Raw genomic sequence first — 24,048 nt, 5'->3', positions numbered from 1 at the left:
GATACACGAATGAAATGAATGAAGTTATATCATTAGGCTGGTATAGTGTTTTAATTTGACGTTTCTGAAACACTCCTCACATCATCTGCGCCGACAGAACACCGAGCGCTTTGTCTCCCACATAGTGCACAGTGCATATGGTACCAAGTGAACAGTTTTCAGAATAGGAAGAGAGGGAACTGCATTATCACTCGTTCTCGTGTGGTAGTTGCCATGGAGACGAGTGTAGGTGGTGTACTGTGCTGTACTCCTTCCCTTGTCCTCTCCCCTCTTCTGTTGCCCACCCTCTCTGCTCTGCTATCTGCAACATCCAGCGCAACTTTCATTCCTTCATATTTGCTCAAGTCCTTCCTGCCACATTTGCATTGTTTGCATCGGGCAGTTTCCTCCAGCTCTTACTCATATTAAATATACAATAGGCTGTAATTTAATTGAAAAGAAAGCAATAAACTGGTAAAAAAAAAAAAATGTTAAGATGGATTGCAAACACTTTAGAAGCTGTTGATTTTGGATTTGAAATATTTAAATGAGCATCATTATTTACTCATTTAAAAAGAATATAATATCTAGTTACATATTCTATGACGGATGGCCTTAAATGTTAAATATTTTCCTTATTCCGTGAATTTGTTTCTTGCTGAGCCTCCAAACTCTAATACTGTATCTTCATCATCAGTCTCTTCTTTTTGCAGACCAGCTATTTCTTTTCATCAGTTTCCATGGCGATGTGTGAGTCTGTTTCTGACTATGTGTGTGTGAGAGTGAATGAGTGAGGTTTGAGAGTGAAAGAGTGGAGCTGTGTCATTTCCAGTTTATATTTTTGGTGCATTTATGAGGACTGCATGTGCCACCCAGTGTCCCCAGTTAGGATTTTGAAAAAACTGTAATAAAACATGATTTTAGCCTTTTCCCGTGCGATTTGTCAAACCTGCTCATTTCATACCAGCAAGTGAAATGAAAATGTCTGAAGAAAAATCACTGAAGTATTTTAACCACATGAAATACAGCCACATCACAGTCTGTAAACGCAACAAAGAACACAAAGATTTTTTATTTTATTCTTAGATTGAGCCTATAATGTTTTATTCAAATAAAAAACGTCATTATTACTCATTTCTTCCACCGTTTCATACCCACAGTTTATCATCATGTTAGTGATCTTATGACAAAAAACATAACTGGGTTACACCTCCATTATCTGGGATTTATGTAATTCTGTTTTTATATATGTATATATACAAGCCCACGGAATGATCTATGACACATTCGGGATTTAGCAATTAGCGATACACATTTATGCAACATGTTCACAAATAGCAGATATCAAAATAAAAACCCTCTCGACCAGAGACGTTGCTGTTGCCTCCACACTTCTCCACCTAAATGGACAGTTTTGTCGGACTGGCATTTTCTCAGTGACCAGAATAAAACTGGGTGCAGACTAATAAAATCCAAATGAGTCATGCAGACACACAGATCTCTCCTACATTTGGGCGATTAGGTTTCTTTTCAACAGAGAAAATGTCACTGAGCGCCATTAAGGACCATGTGCACTGAGAGAGTTTTACTCTTTCTCCATTAAGCGATGCCTTCTCGCAGGACACCCATGTAAGAAATCAAAAATCGAACGTCTAACTCTGTGCAAAAAAAGGCAGGAGCTCCAAAGACGTTCAGCAATCTGCGTTAGTCAAATCAAGTGTGTACATTCTAACTTTCAACTCAGCAAGAAAAAACTGTCTTCACACTGAATTTCTCTACTAATAGGACTATGTATACTATAGCTTCTTTATGTGCATTTAACTTGTATTGATACAACTTTTTGATGTCTCCTCAAGCAAAAAAAAAAGAAATTGAATATAAAATCATCCTAGTGATGTTTTCACTAGTGTGTTTCATCTTAATTGTACGATTTGTTGTTTTCTTTACCCTTGAATGGGTCCTTTATATTTAAATACTTTATATTAACATCGGGAGCTGGTCCTCTCTATGGAGGCCGCCATGTTTTTTTTTTACAGTAGCCCAAAGAGGCCAAACTAAACACCTTATGAGTTTTTATGACAGCTGAAGGCTACCACAGGTTCTCCTTCATGTTTGGAAGGGGCGTGTGAGGTGAGGGGTGTTCAGCTGCAACATGACACTTCACCTCTAGATGTCACTAAACTCTACACACGAAAGCTTTAAGTTTGAAGAGTGAGTTTTGCTCCATAGGGAAGTTTATGGTTCTAAACTCTTTTATGGACAGAAAATGAAATGACAAACATTTGACAAACAGCAAAACATGTAACACTTCTGATTATGTGTTACCTTCACTCTGTGCACTAAATCAAGATTTATTGATATTGTCATCGATGGAAATTATATTGCGATAAGTATTGATATTGTCTTATGTCCCAGCCCTGCACAGACCCATTCCTACATAGTGAACCAGAGTCTTTTGGTGGGTCCCTGGTGCCATTGTTATCAGAAATGTTTAGTCCCAGCTATAGAATGAGCTGTTTAATCACTTGTCACTAATGCACCTCGCAGCTGCTTAAAACACATCAAAATGTTTGTCCTGATGGAACCCCAGAAATATTAAATCCATTCCCCCACCTCTTCAAAATAAGTTCACTCTGCAAACTCGGCATCGTGATTGATTAAAAGTGCATCCTCCTCCTCCGGATGCGTTTTACTCGCTCTCCGCAGTCCAGAAGTAACTTCAGTGAACTTTGTTCGGGTGATGGCTCGGTGCAGTGGGCGGTGGGTCCGGGCTCGGCTGTCACACACTCCAGAGCTGGAGCAGCGCAGGGCGGACTCTGCTGCTGCTGCTGCTGCCTTCGGAGGCGGTGGTTTCTCTCTCTCTCTCTTCTCTATCTCGCGCGCTATCTCCGCCCTCCAGGGAGAGACTACTACGTTTACCCAGCGCCTTTTATTCTCCTCCTCCTCCACCTCCTCCTCCGCCTCCTTCACGCACTGCTGTTAAACGGAGATGAGGTGTGACGGACGGAGCGATCAGTGAAGGACGCGCCCGGCTCCAGATCCACCTGCCCGGGATGAATTTGTGGATTATTCTGGGGACGTGGTGGCGCCGCGCAGGCTGAAGCACCGACGCTTTCCGAGATTAAATCAACCGAGATAGACACAAGGAGCCCCCCCCCCCAAAAAATGTGGCAGGTATTGTGGAGATGCTGCTGCTGCACATCTTCGTCATTCCGCCTGTAAAATAACCTCTGGGATGTTTATTTTGGATGCGTTTTTGGTTTTAGTGCGCGCGCCGTGCGGTAGCCTTGCGCAGAGTTGGCTTCATCCTCGTTTCAACATCACTCATCGCTAACGTGCAGAGGGGGGTGGGGGGGCCGTGGGTGCAGCCACTCACAATGCGTGCGCTTTGTTTTAAATGTAAGATATAAGTGACAGAGGATGAACTAATTGGCTCCGTGGATCATTAGAGCTCCAGCGCCTGACAGGAGCTCCCATCATGGCCAGATACTGAAGCGAGGCAGGGGCCGTTTGAAGTCACATGTGCCCAGAACAAACAAGTAAGATGACAAGAGCCGTCCTCGCAGGAGAGTGTCTTTATTACCGAGGAAGCTGCGTTGGGATCACATCCGAGTTCCTGGATTGCAACAGAGTTGGAGGGACAGGGAGCGGAGGGAGAGGAGAGGGAGGAGAAGCAGAGGAGAGCTGCTGAGCTGCACCACGGAGATGATGGACAAGCTGTGGCTCCAGTGATGGACTGAGCTGAAGGTGATTTTAATAAAAAAACGAAGAAGGGATCCTTTTGACACTTTCATTCACACCTGACGTGCATGGACACACAAGCAGCTTAGGTGAGAGGAGCCGCCCACTTTGAACCCAACAAATTGGCCCAATGGTTGAAATACAGCTCCAGGTGGACGACGCCGGCCTTCATCTGGAAGCCGTCTCTCAGGTCTGCACAAACTGATTCTACAAGTAAAACCTGGAACCTCAGCCCCTGTCCCCAAGTGCCCTGGAAACCCCCACGGGATTCAGTCTGCAACCACAGATGTAACAAGTTGTCAAGTTTGCGTCACCAGGGAGTCCTGAGATTTTGGGTAAGTGTGGGAATCTGAGTTCCATGCCCCAAAACGTAAAAGTATTTCAGAGATAGATACCCCATGTCCGAGTGAAGCGTTAGAGTCAGCTAGCCTGGAGATGTTCATGAGCTGTTTGAGCTGGTTGTCCACCTTAGAGCTTCCAGTAGTCTACAGCTCAGGCAGGATGGTGTATAACAGCTTTCATTAAGTGTCCAATACAGCTGCACACAGAGGACAGGTGATCACACTGGGTGTACATTTTAAAACTGAAATGTAACCACGGGCGGTTTGACCATTTATGGAGGGTTCCGGCACGTGAAGCTCTGATTACGCACCACGTTTCTTGCAGGATACGAGGCCGTCAGCATCACTTGCTGAATTTGCCGAGGACATAAAATGCATTTTATGCCCATTTGTAAATGATTTCTTTATGAATGCAATTTTGTGGCATCGAAAATACCTGCAAGTTTATGTAGTGCCATTAAGTTAGCAAAAAAAAAGCTAGCCGAGTGTCTTAGTTAATTTTATAAGTTATGCCAAGTTGCATCTTGTACGTACGTTAATGGATAAGAAATTTCAAACCTATGATGGCACACTGAGTGAAGACTAAGGAAAGTGTCAGGTTCGTGGTCGACTACTCTCGAATCAGCACTGATTTCTCCGATACCTGCAGTTTGCTAATGAGCTCCCCCTCGGTGTTGTGCATTGAACACCTGCACAGACTACAGGGGAGTTTCTGGGAGCTCGGATATGAATAATGAGATATTGACGAGATGCTTCTTTCATTTTATTTAAGTTAGAAAAAAAGTAAAAGAGACAAAACAGGACTTTCAGGGTTTATTTAGCCTCTCAAATAAGATTACGATAAAGATTAGTGTTTCCCTAGACTTTGTTCTGGAGCAACAGATAAAAGGACATCACCTGGTGTCATGTTTTTTTTGTGTGTGACCGTTTTCCTTCCCCAGCTTCCTCCATCTCAACAGGAAAGATCAGATGATGTTAAGACTAGAGCCCGACCGATATATTGTTTGGCCGATAATATTGACACATATGAGCCTTTCACGTACATATCAGTGTCGGTGTTTGCCAATATTTTATATTAAACGATATTGTTAAACTACTTCAATAACATTTCTTTATCATGAAGGTTTAATAATGACATCTTAGGAATCATTGCCAAATTACTATATAGTAGTGGCATCAGCCCCAAAAATTCAAATCGCCTGTGCTTTAGTCACAATTATTACACTTTAACTCTTAACATATCGGGTGATGGATCTGTTTATCTGATAGGGACAGTGATCTTTAATCAACAGACAAAATGAGCCAATTAGCATTATAAGCTAATTGTGCTCTATTGTGCCTATAGCAACCTGAAATCAAATATAATGACCTCACTAACATAATAATTAATATCTATGGACAATTCATGGGCAGATTAAAATACTATGGCAGAATCGGTATTGGAAATTCTTTACTCCCTAATATCAGTATCGACATTGGCCCCAAATATCCATATCGGTCGAGCTCTAGCTTAGACACTTGATAACATAGCAATGACGAAAGGTGTCCACCATCTTCATCGTCTATTTGATTGTACAGTTAAGATACTGTGATGTCTTAAGGGATAAAAACTATAATGCAGTGCAGAGAGAGGAGCGACACTTAATGAAATGTCTGAGGCTGCACATCTGATGGAACAAGATAAGTCCGGCTCACTCTGACTCATTGCCCCTCGCAGGATTTCCTCGTCCTCCTCCATATGAAATATCCATCTATGTGGGAGAACGACTTTCTCATACATCTCCTCATGGAGTGAATTTGTTATTTTAGTCGTGGACATTTATTAATTTTCTGAAGTGGTGAGAATCTGGCGTCTTTGCCGCTCTGCCACAGTTGTCAGGCTGGAGCCTGTCAGCTGGCAAAGAGCTGATTCTCCTCCAACACCAAGTTTTCCCTCATAATTCTGCCGCTCTTCAGCCATCTTCAATGAAATGCACAGAGGGGCTTTCTGTTGCTGCCAAGGACAGAAAGCCTTTGTCAGTCTGTTTGAATGTTCCCTTAAAAAAAGAGAAAACGCCTGTCAGTGAGCTTCTGGCCCAAAATCTTCTCATATTGCTTTCTTTTGCCTCAGGCCATGAAGTGCTTACCCATGCTTATTTTTTTGGAGTAACCCAACAGAGAAAACATCAGGTATTATTATCATTCTGGTAATTGTCCATCCTGAGCCTCTGTTTTCAATTAACATAATCTAACAACCTTTTACCTCACACGTTGCAAAAAAAAACACACAGTGGAGTTTAACAACTTCTCTCTGGAGCTCCGCAAAAAGTCGGTCAGCCAATCAGAAGAACCTCAGAGCTCTGTAGCTGAGGGCAGAGGGTGGTGACTGTTTAATGACATCACAAAGTTAAGGACATAGTGTCTGAATTTGGTCTTTGTGCATTGAGTGTTGTGATACTTCCCCAGTATTTATATATCACCTGCCTGCTTTATAATCAAATAAGACACGGCCATCTCACTTTATACAATATGGGACCTTAATCGTAAATGGACGTGGCTGCTTCCCGTTACGAGAGAATAAATATCTTCAATGTTTTGCCAACATCCCTGTTTGGATTGATTAATGTAATGGCTGTTTAATGACCTATTAGTGCCCATTCAGAGAATAAGGAATTGAAGACTTGAGAGTTACACACTGATGTGCCTGTAGGAAAGCTTATCAATTAATCATAGTAACAGCTTGTGGTTAGGCAGCATCGTGACATTTAGTCTCAGAGTCTATAAAGGCCAGTTCGTTGTGGTTGCAATACAATTTGATCATTTACCCAGACCTGCATGTTTCCAAATGTCTTATCCATGGTGTTTGAAATTAAGGTGTGACTATATATTTAAAAAATGTAAGCTACAAGTAACATTTCACCTTGTTTCCTTTGTAAAAATGAGCCAAACCAAATGTTCACATTTCAGCGTTTATTTCTTATCCTCAAACACTTTTAATATTTTTCTTGTGTTGGTTTTTTACTCATGTTCATTGTTGTGTCGTAAATATAAAAAAAAAAAAAAACCTGTCTTTGCCACATAGCTGCATGGACACATCAAAGACGTGGCTGCCGCATCAGAGTCAGTTTGGGTTGGTTGGTCAAGCGGAGGTTTGCTGTGGCGGACCTGGAGTTTTAACCCCAAGTGAGTCGGTTTAGCCCCGGATCTGTCAACGTTCCTCCACTGTCCGCTTTGCTCTCTGTGACGTCCCAGCTTCTCCAGTCTGTCGTGGTCCGATGAGATTTCTTTTTCTGTTGTATATGTTTTTATGTGTTTCCCCTTTAACACGCTGTTTTTCTCTCGAAAATCCACCGACACCACCGTTGCCAATGGTTTATGAAAATGTTTGACACGTACTTCAGCCTGTGCCACTCTGCTCCCTTTCCTCTGCTGTGGCTTTCCAGTCCTTTTCACTCCTCTACAGCTTTACAAGTACCGTCAATATCATTTTTTTTTTACTCTCAATCCTCCAGCGGAGCAACACTCGCCCTCTGAGCCCTGCTTTGTCACACTCCCAGAGTTTTATTTTGACATCCCTTAGGTTTGATAGCACCATTTGCCTTTCACTCCAGCTTTGATACTCTCCCAGTCGTCCTCCTCTCTGTGCCTTTCACTTCCCCAGATGAAAGCAGCCATTTCTGCTCCCTCCAGGGGCGGCAGGAGGAATCATTTTTTCTGTTGGTTTGCGCAGCGTGTAAAGCTGTCGTTTGATTTCGAGCATTTAGTCTTTTTTGTTTTGAGCTGAAACAAACGAGGTGGTTTTAATTCTGTTGGGGAAGTCTTGGTTGAAAATAACCTCGGTGTGAACTGTGATGTGATGATATAATCCAGGAGCGCCTCAGTCATTGATAAGAGCCTCAAACTCCTGATTGATCCCCAGATTTTCCCAGATTTCCATCCCTTTAATCTGGGTTTGCTCATTTACCGGCTCAGCAATAATGCTTATAAATACATTACTAAAAGTGAAGGTAGTTGGATGGAGATTAGTGCACAAACTACAAACAGGTTCCTATGGTAACTAGGCCACACTCCCCTTGGCTGGCTCACACACAGGCAGAGCGAGAGGCAGGAGAGATGAAGACAGGGATGCTGGAAAAAAAACATGATGGAGAGCAACTTCAGATTGTTTATTCAGGTTACTGTTCTTGTTCACATCTTATAGAGTGTTTGCATTTGTTCAATAATCTTGAACCTGAGGAAATGTTACAAGTCCCTTCCGTTTCTTTTCCTCCCAAAAATATCTGTCAGCTTCTCCGAGCCGATCGCAGGTTCTTTCCCGTGGCTCCCTGGCGCCCACACTGCCCCTGATTCCTCAACCCCTCCACCCACCTCTGCTTTCAAATGCTGCAGCTCTACCTCTTCTGTGCATCTTACATTTACTTGATTACAGAGCTGTTTCTAAACATAGCACCAGAGTGGGTCTGAAAACAGTCAGAAGCCTCACATGTACATATTTTTGCTCAACTTTTACCAGCGCAAAGCCAACAGCCTATTTGCTGCATTTAAACATCTTGTAATTAAATCACTGGTAAGCGTATGCATTATGTAGGATGCATAATTGAGTAAGTCTGAATAGATTAACTCCTCGATGTTTGCAGTCAAGAAGCAGTTTAACTGTAACAAACAATAGCCCTGATGTTTATTCACCTTGCGTTTGAAATCACAAGGCAGAGGAGAGGAGTTCATTCCATTTAGCAGCTGACTCTCCGTGTGCCCGGCGTCTCCGGTGTAATCCCGTGTTTTGTAAACCGCTGCTCCAGCTCAAACCGTGTCAAACCTCCCGGGCGATGCCGGCAGCTTGTCAGAGAGCCACGAGGTTGATGGAGCGAGGTTCTGCTCCTGTCAGTCACGCAGGCTGATTGTTTGGACGGCTCACTGTTAATGAACATTCTGCACTTGTCCATGGGCTGTACTGAATTTGTAGTCGCAGATTCCACTCAACCTGAAATACAAGAAAACATATTTTCTCACTTGCCCCTCGTGCAAATAGATTTGTGCTTTTTGTGCTGCGTAGTCGGGACGTCCTCCTCTGAAACTTCTGTCGCATCTTTCTCCAAAACACCTTCCTACTTCAGAAAATGTCCCTGTGAAAATGAGTTTTCTTTGTCTAATCATTTATAGAGCAAGTTAACACCCTGTTTGAGTTTGAATTCTCCTCCTTTATCATACTCAAAAACAATTATTCATCCCGCACGCAGAGATCAGAGTGAACTTAAATGATTCTCAAATTATAAATGTGGTGATGTCACAAACTGTGGAATCGTGAAAGAATAAAAATGGTGCTTAAAGTATATTGTTTTTGAGACAGATAACATTATTATTTCAGGATAAACAAAATGAAAATGATCTAATGGCCAATATTAATGTTTATTGTAAACATAACATTTTAACAGTGACTCAGTATTAACTGAGCTGGAAGTTTGGGCTTCATTCAGGTAATTTATTGATTATAATTAACCGAGACTTGTCTTTGGCATCTCTATGGTCCAATCTGCTACTTATGGAACATCATAAACGTTGATACTGTTGACTGTTTGAAGACATTATTATATCGGCCGACCAATTCATCTGTAGTGCTACAAAAATTATGGAATGAAAATGCACGTAACTGCAGTATATAGCTTGCTTAAGATAGGTTTTTAACTGCACCATCAAATGCCTTCAGTCCTCTTGATTTGTATAGATATTTGAAATGAAACAGTTTGATAGAAACAACATAACTTTTTGAATAGATAATTATAAACATTATGGCAAGAGATTAAACTGTCAAACAGTTTAATCTGTTTAAGTTTGTATATACAAACCATGAACTTTCTGAAGTAAATGAAAGATGAGCCTTTGCTTCAGCATCATGTTACTAGTGGCAGAACTTGTGCTGTGATATATAGATGTCATTATATTTTCCAAAGGTTATGAACTTGCATTAATTTGTCAACATGTTCAACCACAGTTCTATGACAGGAAGATTTTGTAGTAGTTAAATTAGGGTTTAGTTGGGCCACCATGACATATTGACTTTATTACGGACAAGTTGGTGCTGTTGGAAAAAAATAGCAATTTCCCAGCTTTAATTACCAGGTGGTTGTTGACATGAGCAGTATTTACTAGTCGGAATATGGCAATTACAGAGACTTCCATATGACATGAGCGCGACATCTGCCCCGGCAGGTCTGTCTGTGAGTCACCAGAGAGCTCCTCGTTGTCAGATGCTCCAGAGTCAGACAGAACAAGATCCTGTCTGCGTGGTCTGGGACTGGAAACCTCGCCGGCCGGACAGTCACAATAAAATCAGGCTCGCTCACTCAAGTCTGAAGTGTCAGCTCCCACCTTCAATGCAGTGAGATGAGCATTTTGTACATTAAAGCTCAACACTTGAGAAAACTCATATATATATAATACATGGGACACAAAAACTGAATTAATATGACAGATATCAAAGAGCCTCGTTTAGTAGCATAAAAAGTGACGTTTCTCATCATGAGTAAAAAATGCAAGTGACAATTCTTTTATTTCTCCATTTTCTTAGAGATGCAGAGTGACATCAGTATAATGGATTTTCTGAAATATGTCTGGGGCTGCGCAGTTTATCATTTCAGCATCGCTATCATGATGTGAGAATGAACAACAGTGACAGAGAGGTGTATAATGTCAAGTAGGTCGTGAGGCAAATCAACTCAAACATGTCATTGATGTTATCTGGTGAAAATTCATATATTTCTTCATAATGAAATATAAAGGGATGAAAAATAAGGTCACTCTTCTCCAATATCGTGTTTATTGACTCTTTTTTTAAAAGGAAATTAATTGGACTAACCGACTACCCTGAAACGTCCATTGTATAACACCCACAGAGTATTATAAGAATTTGGCCATGCTGCTGTATTTCCTTTGTCCCCCACATGACACTTGAGAGGACACAGTGAAACTCTCTAATAACTTTCCAGACCAGTGACACTGTGCCGGGCTGAGAACTGTTTTGTAATATGTGTGAACACTTGTTCACTAGCAATCTTCACTCTTTCTTTTTTTTTTTAAAAGGAAAAAGCACCAATTCAAGTTTCATCCTCTGATATTGATCCCGATACCTCAGCTATTACTATTTCTTGATATAAAGCACTGATCCAAAACCATGTGCAGTCTTTAGATTCTGACCATTATAGGTTGGCCAGTCCACCACATTTGAATATCTGAACAGCTATAGGATGGATTTCAATTTGGTTCCATGGTGACCAGAGGATGAATCCTACTGATTCTTTATGGTCCCGTGATTTTTGCCCAATGTTTATAAGGTTTTCGACCTCGTTGGATTGTCGGATGACTTTGGCAACTCTCTCAACCAACACCTTTTTTGACATTGGATTCTATTTCATTAAACATTCTAGTTGTTGAAATTGACTATAGGAGGAGAGACGCAGCGGCTCAGGGCCTCCTGAAACAGATGTGTGTGCAGGAATGCATGTATGTACGCATATTGTTTTTTAGGTGCTGCACAACAAATTTAATTTGTGCAATGACAATAAATCCTTCTATTCTATTCTATATGTATTTGGGGATTAGCCTCGTCATAGGTGATTCCCAGTATTGGAGCTGTAACCAATCCATTATATCAGATCGGTGCGAGTGCAGTTTCAGTAATGATTTTTTAATGACTGTACCGATGGGTTGAATGATAAGTTGGTATCAGTTTTCACTGAGCACCTTTTTTGCTGAATGAATAGCTGCCGTGAGATTTCATGGTTATTAAAAGCAATTGCACAGTTTGTGTGTGTTTCTTTTTAGGGCTATTTATGTCGTGATCACTTCCTCTGAGCGATGGCACATTGAGTTCTTAATTATACTGCATCAAATTTGTGTCCGATCCTGTGAAAAAGGTCATTTTATTCACTTTATTTAAAAACAAAGTTCCCAAACATGTATTAATAGAGAGTGATACTGTAAAGGTTGAGTATGTTTCTCTAACACCCACTCAGTCTTCCTCTTTCTGTCTTTCTCTCCCTCTGTATCTCAGTTAGCTAGAGGCTGTTGCCACCCACACACTCCGTCCTGACAGCAATTTACATTCAGAATTGCCCATGTGAATTCATCTGTGTGTTAAAATATATACGCTTACTTACGGCCCTTCATGTCGCAGGTATTTAGTGGCAGCTATGTTAAAATTGGAAATATGCTAAATCTTCCCTTGCCAGGATCCTACAATCAATTGGATGTAGGTCTTCCCTCAGTGAAGTGTCAGATTTCAGACCCACATGAGACACAAAAGAGGCTGAAAATCTTCCACCAGCTGAGGAAGATTCCCTCTTGTGGGCATCCGACAGGTCTGATCGGTTTCGCGTGTTTGCAGAGACGCAGGCTGGTGCAGCGTTTTACTTTTTTCATCATCTTTTACTGTGCGGTTGTGTGCCAATATCTTCTACAGTTCAAGTAGAAGCCCTCGGAGTTGTTTCCATGGATACCAAACAATTAGCTGGGATTCAGAATAGAACCTGGAGAGTCGCCTATTTACAGGCTTTGGGAGCAGGGAAATCAGAGGATGACAGAGTGTCTTGATTCTCTGTAGCAAAGGAGGGGAAAAAAAGCTCCTTTGTGGGTAATGGGCGATTAAAAAAAAAAAAAAATGACCCCAACAGATGAATCACAGACAGAAATAGCAGCGGCGGGTGAATATCAACATGAAACCTGATCACATGCAGCTTTCAGACATGAACCTATGGAGTTAATGTTGTTATGCTCCGTTTCAAAGGATCAAATGTATGACGCGCGGTTTTGATTACACAACCAGCTGTTTTAAGAAAATGAATGAAATCCTAACAATATATATCAAATACAAATGCACCCCCCTTGTATAAGCATGGCTGAAATATCCTTTATGGCCTTAAGTACCTAAGACATGCTTTACTGCTTCTTGTGCTGCTGTCATCACAAACCCGGAGCTGAGTCAAATTCAGTTTTTCAATTCAGCCTGACATCATGTTCATATTATCTGATTTCATTAAGATAGAGGATAATTTGTTATGTTTTGCCCAAGTCATAAATTGGTAGCGAGTGATCTATCCGTCTCACTGATAAAAAATGTTGATTTGCCGGAAGTTACTGAATGTTTTTCACATTGATCAAACATAACGATTTACACGTTGTTATTTTTAGAACTCTGCTTAGAACCACTTATATTGTGCTTGCCCCCATTTTCTCGTCATCATTTCTCACGAACAGAGCTACATAGCCAGCTAGCTACCTACACTCATACACTGCTATATCCTTCTACATACCGTATCTTTCATATCAAGCTATATCTTTGTACATGGCTAGCTTAGGGGTGGCTGAAGTCCACGAGGGAATCCACTAACCAGAGAGTATGTGGTTTGATCCCTGACTCATCTAGTCTGCATTCCGACGTGTCCTTGTGCAAGATGCTATACCCCAAAGTGCCCCTGACGGCTGAGCTGACAGTGAATGAATGTCGTGTGATGAAAGTATGTGGGTGAAAGTGAATTGTAAAGTAAAGGGCTTTGAGTGGTTGATAAGACTGGAGAAGCACTATAAATATACCATTTACCATTTAGCTAGTTTCGCTATATTGAAAGACGGTTCATGGACGGTCGTCTTCCCCTGATAGAGAAACAATCAGATGTTACTTGGTAGGTTAAAGAATGGTCCTCGTCCTACCTTTGTAAAATCTGATTGGTTTCTCTATCAGGGGGGAAACGACCCCTTTAAATCAAACATATTACTCATGTGAATGTGGCAGTGATTCACAAGTCAACCAGGCGAGGACATAGAACAAATACGTAGGAAATAGGGAGGAATTTCGTACTGTACTACAAAATAATCTGCTCCTAGATTTGGTGATTGGAGGGACACGATCACATTTGCCTTCATTCTGCCGTTTGTAAAGCCCCTCTTGGGTTCTATTGGTCCTTGTATGGCAAGATAAGTATTTTTGAGTCATGTATGGAGTATTCACTATCTTTATGGTCCTTGCTCCGTGTTCTGAGTCAGCACACAGTCATATGGAGGCAGCATCAGGTCGGATTCCCTTAAGATTACTGCTCATACTTTTATAGATCCATCACCATGTTCCAGAGTTTGCACAGGCCTCAAGTCAGACTAAGGCTGTAAAGTTGAAGATGAGTCATATGAGTGTTTCCTCTTCAGATTAGTTAGGTAGAGTTCTCATATCAGCATCTGCGTCATTTTTTTTCGTTGACCTTGACACAAGAAGTCTTTTCCAATAGAATCGTCATAAATAGCTTCTTTCTCAGACAATACACACGTCTCTTCCAGACACGGCGTCGCTCTTTCTTGTTGTTTTGAAGCTGTGGCTGTTTGTCCTCATTGGCGACTCTTCTTCTCTTCTGCATTGTTGGTGTGTCGGTAGCTTGCTTGTGATCAGTGTGTGTTCTGTCATGATTTCTGATGCTGTTTCCCTTTGTCTGTGTCCGAAGCGGCTGCAAGGTAATGATTTTAGCAATTTGGAATTTCTTTTGAAAAACACATTTTTGACCTTTTCTTCCAAAAGCGTAGTCCAGTTTGCTCCGAAAGTGTCAAACCAAACTCTGACATATTGATTTGTGCATGAGAGCATTGCCTTTTCATCGTTATCTTCCATCTTGTGCCTAAAGCTCGATTTGTTGTGAGCTGGAATAAGCTAAAGATAAGAGACTTGATACCATTGCTGAAAATAATGGGCTAACTTTGCAGAGTTCATACGAAAACTGAACATTTTGGCAATTCTGATCACGTTTTTTTTTTACTGTATTGATTTGTACTGTTTGTAGTTTAAAGAGAATCTGGAACCAGATACAGATACAAATTAAAAACTGTTTATATTATCTAGATTAGAATGAACAATTTTCTATGGATTTCACTTTTATTAATACCCTTTTTTCTTGGCACTCTTTCCTCATAGACCAATCTCGCAGGGCAAGTTTTGCCTCTGTAAGACAGTCAAGCATGGAAACTCCTCCAAATGCCACCCCACAGCCCTTCAGACAGCCGGTGAGTGTTTTGTCTTATTTTGTCATTTCACAGAGAAAAATGTATAGATTGTATTTTTTTAGTCTGATATTGTAAAATACCAATTCTTACTTGGGAAGCAAAGCCAATATTTGTAATGCTTAAGTTAGAGTTTACTCACTCATTGATAAGAAGAACATTTCCATGTACATTGTTTTGTATTTTAGTATTTTCATTGAATTATGTAGGATTTTAATAATGCTTGGAAATCAAGGCAAGCAATAGAAAACATTTGAAAGCAGTTTAAATATTGAAAAAGCAATAGGGCAGAACTGTAAAAGTAAGATGGGGAAAATAGTACAATAATATGAAACTTTAATGATTAAAATTGTCAGTTAGATCAGAGCTAGGATAAAAACATTTGTTCAATACAAGTTGTTTTGAATAACATTGTGTATTTACTCTGTTCTTATATATCTTATCTGTAGTTTGGTTTGTTTTTGAATTTTCAGAGTTTTCTCAATCGAAGGTTGAAGGGTTCCATCAAAAGGGCCAAAAGCCAGCCCAAACTGGACCGGACCAGCAGCTTCCGACAGATGATCTTGCCCCGGTTTCGAAGTGCCGACCAGGAGAGGTAATTAAACTTCACGGTTCAAAGCATTCCAATAATTTCAGGCAATAACATTCATCCAGTCTAGTTGCATATTCTAACTGAGACTCGTGGGGGTTCTGGAGCTTGTCCCAGCATGTTTTGGGCAGAAGCCAAGCCAAAAGGCTGCGGACAGGTTGCCAGTTTATTACAAGTGTAATAAATATATTCTTACCCATTGAGTGACTAAGTGCTCGCAGTTCAGCCAAGACACATTATGAAAAGGCCAAGGGTGCTATTAATCATGCGTCTCCTTGTGGTTTGTATTGTGGATTTGTTTTCTTTACAAAATAATCCCCAAAACCGCTAATTTCCAATTTTATAAACATGTATAATTCACAAGTCAGTCTCAGTACCTGTTCTGTTACAGCTTGTGTTGTGTTGAGCTCACACAGATAAAAAAACAACACCCTTGATCAAACCCACACAATCCCTGAGAGAATATGGCAACTCCATGCAGAAAAAGACAGATGATGGAAATGGTGTCATGTTGTTGTGCTTATAATTGTGCATGAAGAAGGATTTTCATACATGCTAATGTGGGTGCAGTAGTACAGCAGGCAAAAGGCATTATAGTAACATTATAGTTTTTTATGCTAACATTGTATTTTTAAGTTTAAAATGTAATAGATTCCAGTTTCACATTATGCATACATTTATTTCATCAGTGTGATTTCTATCATCGTGTCAGGATGAAATATTTTGCATCTTTACACGCTCTCATGAGCTTTCTCTTGTTTCGTGTTCTGACGTGGGGTCACATCCCCCAGGAATCTTGCTTGCGTTGTGTTCAAAATGTTATGCTGTCCTGACACAATCCAGTCATGACGCACACATGGGACAAGTACACACGTAGAGAGGGAGAGGCAGAAAGTCAAAAAATACATAATGCTGACAGTTCACTTTCCTCCCACCACGATGCATAATAGACATTTTTAGGGCAGGTGTGGATGTCCGTTGCTCAGAGATGTGGAATGTGTCATTTAGCAAAGGATGTGAAAATCTTTTAGTTCTAAAAATAAAGAGTGAGAAGCCCAGTTAAAGTTTAAAAAAAAGAGTTAACCCGAGGGGTTTTGTGGAGGCTGCACTGAAGGACGATGGGGAGGAAGCTCAATGTTGTTGGGGTGACAGTGACTCTGTCTTTCAGTCACTATGCCGTCCACCACTGCCTCAGACAGCTGCCTTCACAGCCTGCCTCCAGTGCTGCCCACACACGCCTAATTCACTCAGTAGTGTTAAGTTGACTTAGCTATAAACCATCGCCGTCCAACTTCACACTCTAGCTTTCCAGCACAGCCGCTCTACCTCTGCTGCCAAGTCGGTTTACCAAAGCCTTTTCCACGTACTGCATTCTGCTGTGGCTCTTAAACCGGACGATTTGCTGTATCTCTGAGCAGCATTAAATCTGGCCTCCGATTAGTGCTCGTCATTTGCAATTAACTGGTGTCTCTTAAAAGCTGCCCTGTTCTTCTTCTTCCCAATTATATTCTCTCCCCATGAACAAAGCTAATGTTAATAATAATGATGAAGCTCCAGCTCTTCAGTGCCGATGAACGCCAGAGCTTCAGCTCAACGTGTTTCAATTGTAGGTTCTGAAAATATTGAGGGATTAATAAACCTTGACCATGTCACCCCATGGATAAGGTGTCTGACCTGATCCCAGTAAGATACTGAACCCTTAGCAGGACCACTGTAACCATGGGCACTGCAAGAAGTAATCCAGCACATTACCTCAGTAAAGTACTGAGTTATAAAAGAGTTATATGTTCATTATTGAAACTAGACATATCAATGTTTTATATTTTGTTCCCTTTGGACAGAACCAGGTTAGTTTTCCCCTGCATGTAGTTTTACTGAGCGCTAAACAGCTGCAGGCTCTATAGCTTCACATTTAAAGCACAGACATTGATCGCATTCATCTTCTTATCTAACTTTAGCCGGGGAAAGCAAAATGTTTCCAAAAATGTTGCAATGTCCCTTTAAATCAAAGTGACAAGTTGAATATCTGTATTTTTTTAGGGGGGAACTTCACCTCTGTATCTTACTGTTCCATCAGCAACCAAATCAATTTACTGACTCACATTCAGGCTATTCGCTACAGCTGAACTGAAAGGGCAGGCACCCACTCAGCTGTCTGAGATGGTGACACACACACACACACACACACACACACACACACACACACACACACACACACACACACACACTGAAGCTATCCCAATAGTGGATTTAATTTGTTTTTGCCTCTTTTGCCACAACTGGTCAGAAAAAAAAGTGTTTTCCTCACAACATTTTCTTTTCCAATTGACCCGCTGACCTTGCTTCGCCTGAGAGGCCGACTTGACTCACCTTGATTCTTTCACTTCCACCAACACTTTCTCTGCCTTGATAGAGCTGCCCTGTTTTAAAGGTCAGCCGGTGACCAGGTCTAATCCTCTGTGCCTTTTTATACCTGCACTATGATGTTCCTGCAGACTGTAACTGCAGAGCAGTTTATTACAAATTTACAGTTTCACACCATTTACACAGCAGGTAATATCAACATTACATCTACAGTTTGCATTGATAGATTCTTGTGTGGTTTGAGTAGAGCTGGGTGATAAAACTAAAACTTTCTGTTTGTCTATTAGAAAACAGAACAGCCAAACCGATCTTCACAAAATTCTGTGTGTGTGTGTGTGTGTGTGTGTGTGTGTGTGTGTGTGTGTGTGTGTGTGTGGGGGGGGGGGGGGGGGGGGGGGGGGGGGGGGGGGGGGGGGGGGGGGGGGGGGGGGGGGGGGGAAGAAAAACCCATAAAATGTTGGTGCTGATCTATTTATTTTACTTTCTTGAAAGATAGGGGGTATTTCAACACTTTATTGATCTCTCAGAGAATAATTCATGAATCTTGATGGAAAAAATCGGTCTGCAGTGTTTATGGGACTGATATTTATGAGTGTGTGCAATTTGGTGCAGATCCAAATAAAAATATGGATCTCGGGATTTTAAATGTGGTTTCATGAGGGGACTGTATGCATCAATATCAATGTATACATAGGGTTTGATGCTCTACATCAGATTTGTAAATATTATCAATATTGACTGGTATCAAGATTTTTATATTCGGGTTTTATAATCTGAGACACTGTCGGCCATTTCTTAAAAACATACAGCATGAGCCACATGAGCTGAGTCTACAGAGCAAACTGTGAACTGAAAGTCTGGCTGTCTTAACGTCTCCATAAACTCATTATAAAAGGATCTGGTCTGAGGAACCATGCTGAAATTGCAGGAGGGACTCACGAGGATTCCTCAGCCTCACTGACTTATTTTGTATTGTATGAAGCACTGACATAATCACATCTGACTTTGAATTGTCAATAAATCTCCCCCTCGTTCTTCTTCTTCTTCTTCCCCTCTCGCCAGGACTCGCTTGATGCAGAGCTTCAAAGAATCCCACTCCCATGAATCCCTGCTCTCGCCGAGCAGCGCTGCGGAGGCTTTGGACCTAGTTTTGGATGAAGAGGCCATAATCAAACCTGTCCACTCGAGTATTTTAGGACAAGAGTACTGCTTTGAGGTGTGTTAAGCTGTTTAACCCTTCTACAATTCTCCCACTTTTTCCCGATTCTCTTCCTTCTCTCGCAACTAAAATAGTCATTTTATGCTGTGTATTAAAGTAACAAATAGATATACCTTTAAATGTAATGTTTATATTCTGTTTTTAAACAGGATTTCTTCATCTCACAATCAATCACTTTTAAGACGTAGGTTTGGGCTGTGAGAAATTGTGATTATCATTTTTCTGGGTTTTTAAACAACAGATTAATTTATAAAAAAATTGTTAAATTTATCAAAGAGAAAGTAATTGTTATTTGCAGCCATAAAAAGCAGATTCCCTGATTATGATAAATATGTATTTCTTGTTTTTTTCTGAAGGTGACGACCAATTCAGGGACAAAATGTTTTGCCTGCCGCTCGGCTTCAGAGAGAGACAAGTGGATCGAGAACCTCCAACGAGCTGTCAAACCCAACAAGGTTGATATAATAGATTTTTTTTTTGTCCACTTGTTACTTTTCTCAGCAGACCCAGGGTGCAACATCAATGTCAGTTGTGAAAAAGGACTGTTATAATGCAGTAACAGAACTCCTCGTTTCGTTTCCAGGACAACAGCAGACGGGTGGACAATGTGCTCAAGTTGTGGATCATCGAGGCCCGGGACCTCCCAACTAAGAAACGCTACTACTGCGAGCTGTGTCTGGATGACATGCTGTACGCGCGCACCACCAGCAAACCCCGCACGGACACCGTCTTCTGGGGCGAGCATTTTGAGTTCAACAATTTGCCTACCATTCGTAGCCTTCGCTTGCACCTCTACAAGGAAACGGACAAAAAAAGACGCAAGGTAAAGGAAGGGTGCCAGTAAAACCATAGAATAAAACTGGGCAGCACAACTTTGCAGTGGTGCCTGACTTTTTGAATTCCGGCTTGGCAGGGGTCCTAATGTGTGGAGGTTGCATGTTTTTCCCGCATAAATTTTCTTGGGATACTCGGGCTTCCTGCCACAGTCCAACGACAAGGAGATTGAGATTAGGAGATGCTAAAATGTTCATAGGTGTAAATGTGAGTGTGAATACGCCGACGGTGTAGATAATGGATTTATGGATCTAATAAAACATGTTGTTTTGTTTTCGCGACCCAGGAAAAAAGCACATACCTTGGCCTTGTCAGCATCCCCATCTCCAGCATCACGGGCCGGCAGTTCGTGGAGCAGTGGTACCCGGTGATACAGTCCAGCGTTCTGGCCAAGAGCGGCGGTGTCGGAAGTGGCAAAGTCATCAATGCCTCGCTGCGCGTCAAGTCTCGCTACCAGACGATGAACATCCTGCCAATGGAGCTGTACAAGGAATTCGCCGAGTACATCACCAACAACTACCGAACACTGTGTGCCGTTCTGGAGCCGCTGCTGAGCGTGAAAAGCAAAGAGGAGGTGGCGTTTGCTCTGGTGCACATCCTTCAGAGCACCGGGAAGACAAAGGTGAAGATACAAGATATCTGAGTGCATGCATCTTTGTCTTTGAGTTTTACGGTAATTTTTCTTCTTGCTGCTGTCAAGTGAGCCCTTGTTTGTTAAAACCCGATCAAGCTAGTTGGCGCTTAAAACGTGATGCTTGTCTATTAGAGGTATTACAGTCCAGGTGCTTGAAGCTTACAAAAAGGAAAAACACACCTGTACCGTAAACCCACAAATAGACAAGCATCAAATTTTAAGAGAGAATCGGCTTGTTCAGGGTTTTATAAATGACGACATGACCACAGACGCTCACTTGCGTTGTGGTTGTGTTTCTGTTGTGAGGCTTTTACATTTGTGTTTTTAATGCGCTTTTGTGAGAAGTCTCGACCACCGTACAGTTCTCTATGACCAGTTAATTTTAAATGTCTCTACAGAAAAGTGTTGTTTCCTTTTCCTGTGCTCCACTGAACTGCAAACGTGATCTCTTCTCAGGAGTTCCTGTCCGACATGGCGATGTGCGAGGTGGATCGATTCATGGACCGCGAGCACTTGATCTTCCGGGAGAACACGCTGGCCACCAAGGCTGTGGAAGAGTACCTCAAGCTGATAGGTCACAGATACCTCAAGGAGGCTATAGGTAAACCTGAGCACCACCGTGTTTCCTATTTCCTGCAGAAAGAGTGAAGGGAATATGTGTAAGTTTAACGTAAATCTGATATTTTGATAAGTTGATGTCTTAGACCTGACTACACTTCAACATCTTATCCAAACATCTGCCTCTTAGCAAAGGTAATGTCACAGTTTAGAGTCGACATAGTTTTACATCGTTACATTTTCCAGATGTCCCCTTATTTGTTGTGGTGGCAGCATTTAATACATAATTGAGCTGAGGAACAAAAGTTTAAATGTCACATCAGCAAATATGAATCACGCTATAATAACTCTTATGCAAATGCATAAAATACTACATTCTTCTTTTATTTTATTCAAATGTTAATCTGCTGATTATAGGTCTTTTTTTAAGGCACATAGAGAATAAAAAAACGACAGTATTTTTATGTTTTAGCCCCATTATGTGTAAATATGCTTTACAGTTATATTTATATATCAGATTTAGACCCATTTCACAACATCTAAGCAGTCGTCCTTCATTTTCTTTCAAAGACACGATCAAATAACATCTAATAATAATATTATAAAGGAATGTAGGTAATAACATATTTCCTCTTGCCACTGGCAGCTTACACGAGAATGATCTGATGTAGAAAATATGTATTAGTAACATTTGCTTGTAATTATTTCACTGTAATTAATTATTAACACAGATGGTTGCAAGTGACTTAAATGCTTCCTCCTGAATAGTGATCAGGCCGTGGTTTCACAGTAGGACAGGGATTTAAGATTAAAGCAGCTCAGCTCTACAAAGGCAGACCAACACAATCTGATATAAGACATTTGACGTAATTATAACTTGGACGAAGGACTAAAAAGTCAGACATAAACATCACATAAAAGTAGTTGATGATGCATTTCTAGAAACATAACGAAAGTCTGTTCTTCAACCTCCAGGTGACTTCATTCGAGCCTTATACGAGTCGGAGGAGAACTGTGAGGTGGACCCCATGCGTGTCCCACCGTCGGTGCTCGCCGACCACCAGGCCAACCTGCGCATGTGCTGCGAGCTGCTACTCTGCAAGATCATCAACTCTCTCTGGTCAGTTTGTACACTCCACGAAACTATATACCAAGAAAAGTGTTTCATTATAGAATCAGGGGAAAAAAATATATAATTTTTAATAAGGAAAATAAATATACAGACAGAAATAAAACATGTTAAAATGAATATCTTTCACATCTTGCATATCACATATTGTTTGATTTTTTGAATAAGCACGACAACTTTCGATTTCAAATTTTACCCCTTCTTTCTCAAATTTATCTTATAAATGATCAAAACAAAGTAAAATCAATGTAAAAGCTTTCTTCTTGCAATGTCTTATACTGAAACAGAAATTAGAACATTATCATTCAGTGTTTGCATGTTTTTCCCCCAGTGTTATTAAACATAGTCTCTTTAGAAAGGGTTTTATAAGTATGTTTCTTTATTCTGAGCAGGGTACAGTCCAGTAGTTTTCTGTACGTCTCTGGATCTTGATGAAACGCCAGATTTTTACATCTCACTCCTCCCCGACAGCTGGTACTAAGGTCATGTTCCCGTTTCAGCATATTTCCCCGCGAGCTGAAGGAAGTCTTCGCCTCGTGGAGAGCCAGATGTGCTGAGCGCGGAAGAGAGGACCTCGCCGACAGCCTCATCAGCTCCTCGCTGTTCCTCCGCTTCATGTGCCCGGCCATCATGTCCCCCTCCCTGTTCAGCCTGATGCAGGAGTACCCCGCCGAGCGCACCTCCCGCACGCTCACACTCATCGCCAAGGTGATGCAGAACCTGGCCAGCTTCAACAAGTGAGTGTTCGTCATCGCTCGAATCTCTACACCCTCTGATTATGTTCTGGAAGTGTAGACGTTGATGCTCGTGCACGTCACAATGAAACGTCACATTGGAGCACGGCACTCATGTTCATTGAGCTCTGAACCTTTCAGCTGCAACAGATTCAATCCTTCACTCTGAACGTTTTACTGACATTCATTGAATATCACTGACTTTAACTGGAACCTGTAATAAAAACATCAATTTTTGATGTAATTTAATAAACTCCACATTTCAGAAACATTGGAAAAAATATTCTGATGATCACAGTTGTCATATTGAAATATATCGTACCAGTGTCGCTCCAGACCAGAAATTTGATGTTCCCATATGATGGCTAACTGTGTGAACATTAGATCCGTCCACTCTTTAGTTGTTATTCACTCCCTTGTTTGTCTTTCACACAGATTTGGACCGAAGGAGGAGTACATGTATTTCATGAATGAGTTCCTGGAGATGGAGTGGGGCTCCATGCAGCAGTTTCTTTACGAGATTTCCAACATGGACACTGGGGGAAACGCCGGAGGGTTCGAGGGCTACATTGACCTCGGCAGAGAACTGTCCATGCTCCACAGCTTACTGTGGGAAGTCATGGGCCAGCTGAGCAAGGTTCGGTGGAATAACACTACGATACATTTGGAGAACAATTTAAATATTTGATATTTGATCATTTAAATATTTGATAGGATTTAATTTGGATAATGATGTTCTGCAGTTTTTCCATTTAACTCACATAATGAATATAATTTGAACTATGAAAAACAGAGGTGGAATTAGCACTTCAATATTTAACTCTAGCTCTTACGCTGTCGATGTAACCAAATTTCTACTGTAGTTTCAAGGTAATTAAAGATATAAATACTTTGGGGTCAGCCCCGAATATCCTCC

At 41.2% G+C, this 24,048-nt stretch overlaps 1 protein-coding gene across 6 annotated transcripts in view; it reads left to right on the top strand.

Annotated features, from left to right (window-relative positions):
• The first annotated feature begins 2,780 nt into the window (after positions 1-2,780).
• The window catches only part of LOC117770310 (ras/Rap GTPase-activating protein SynGAP-like), a 32,658-nt gene continuing 11,390 nt past the window's right edge, over positions 2,781-24,048 (top strand). For 3 of the 6 annotated variants that reach the window (XR_004615371.1, XM_034599618.1, XM_034599616.1), the window contains exons 1-12: positions 2,781-4,055; positions 7,123-7,223; positions 14,986-15,074; positions 15,521-15,666; positions 19,087-19,240; positions 19,600-19,698; positions 19,827-20,066; positions 20,364-20,699; positions 21,168-21,312; positions 22,245-22,389; positions 22,899-23,135; positions 23,568-23,769. Coding sequence is in view for 5 of the 6 variants with exons in the window: in XM_034599618.1 (XP_034455509.1) it covers positions 7,127-7,223; positions 14,986-15,074; positions 15,521-15,666; positions 19,087-19,240; positions 19,600-19,698; positions 19,827-20,066; positions 20,364-20,699; positions 21,168-21,312; positions 22,245-22,389; positions 22,899-23,135; positions 23,568-23,769 (1,890 nt within the window). In the remaining variant the exon portion in view is untranslated. The remainder of the gene's footprint in view (positions 4,056-7,122; positions 7,224-14,985; positions 15,075-15,520; positions 15,667-19,086; positions 19,241-19,599; positions 19,699-19,826; positions 20,067-20,363; positions 20,700-21,167; positions 21,313-22,244; positions 22,390-22,898; positions 23,136-23,567; positions 23,770-24,048) is intronic. The other 3 variants (XM_034599617.1, XM_034599619.1, XM_034599621.1) reach the window with 3 other exon arrangements.

Source organism: Hippoglossus hippoglossus, chromosome 11 (assembly GCF_009819705.1).
Source record: "Hippoglossus hippoglossus isolate fHipHip1 chromosome 11, fHipHip1.pri, whole genome shotgun sequence".
Lineage (NCBI taxonomy): Eukaryota > Metazoa > Chordata > Actinopteri > Pleuronectiformes > Pleuronectidae > Hippoglossus > Hippoglossus hippoglossus.
This window is presented reverse-complemented; position numbering and strand designations above follow the sequence as displayed.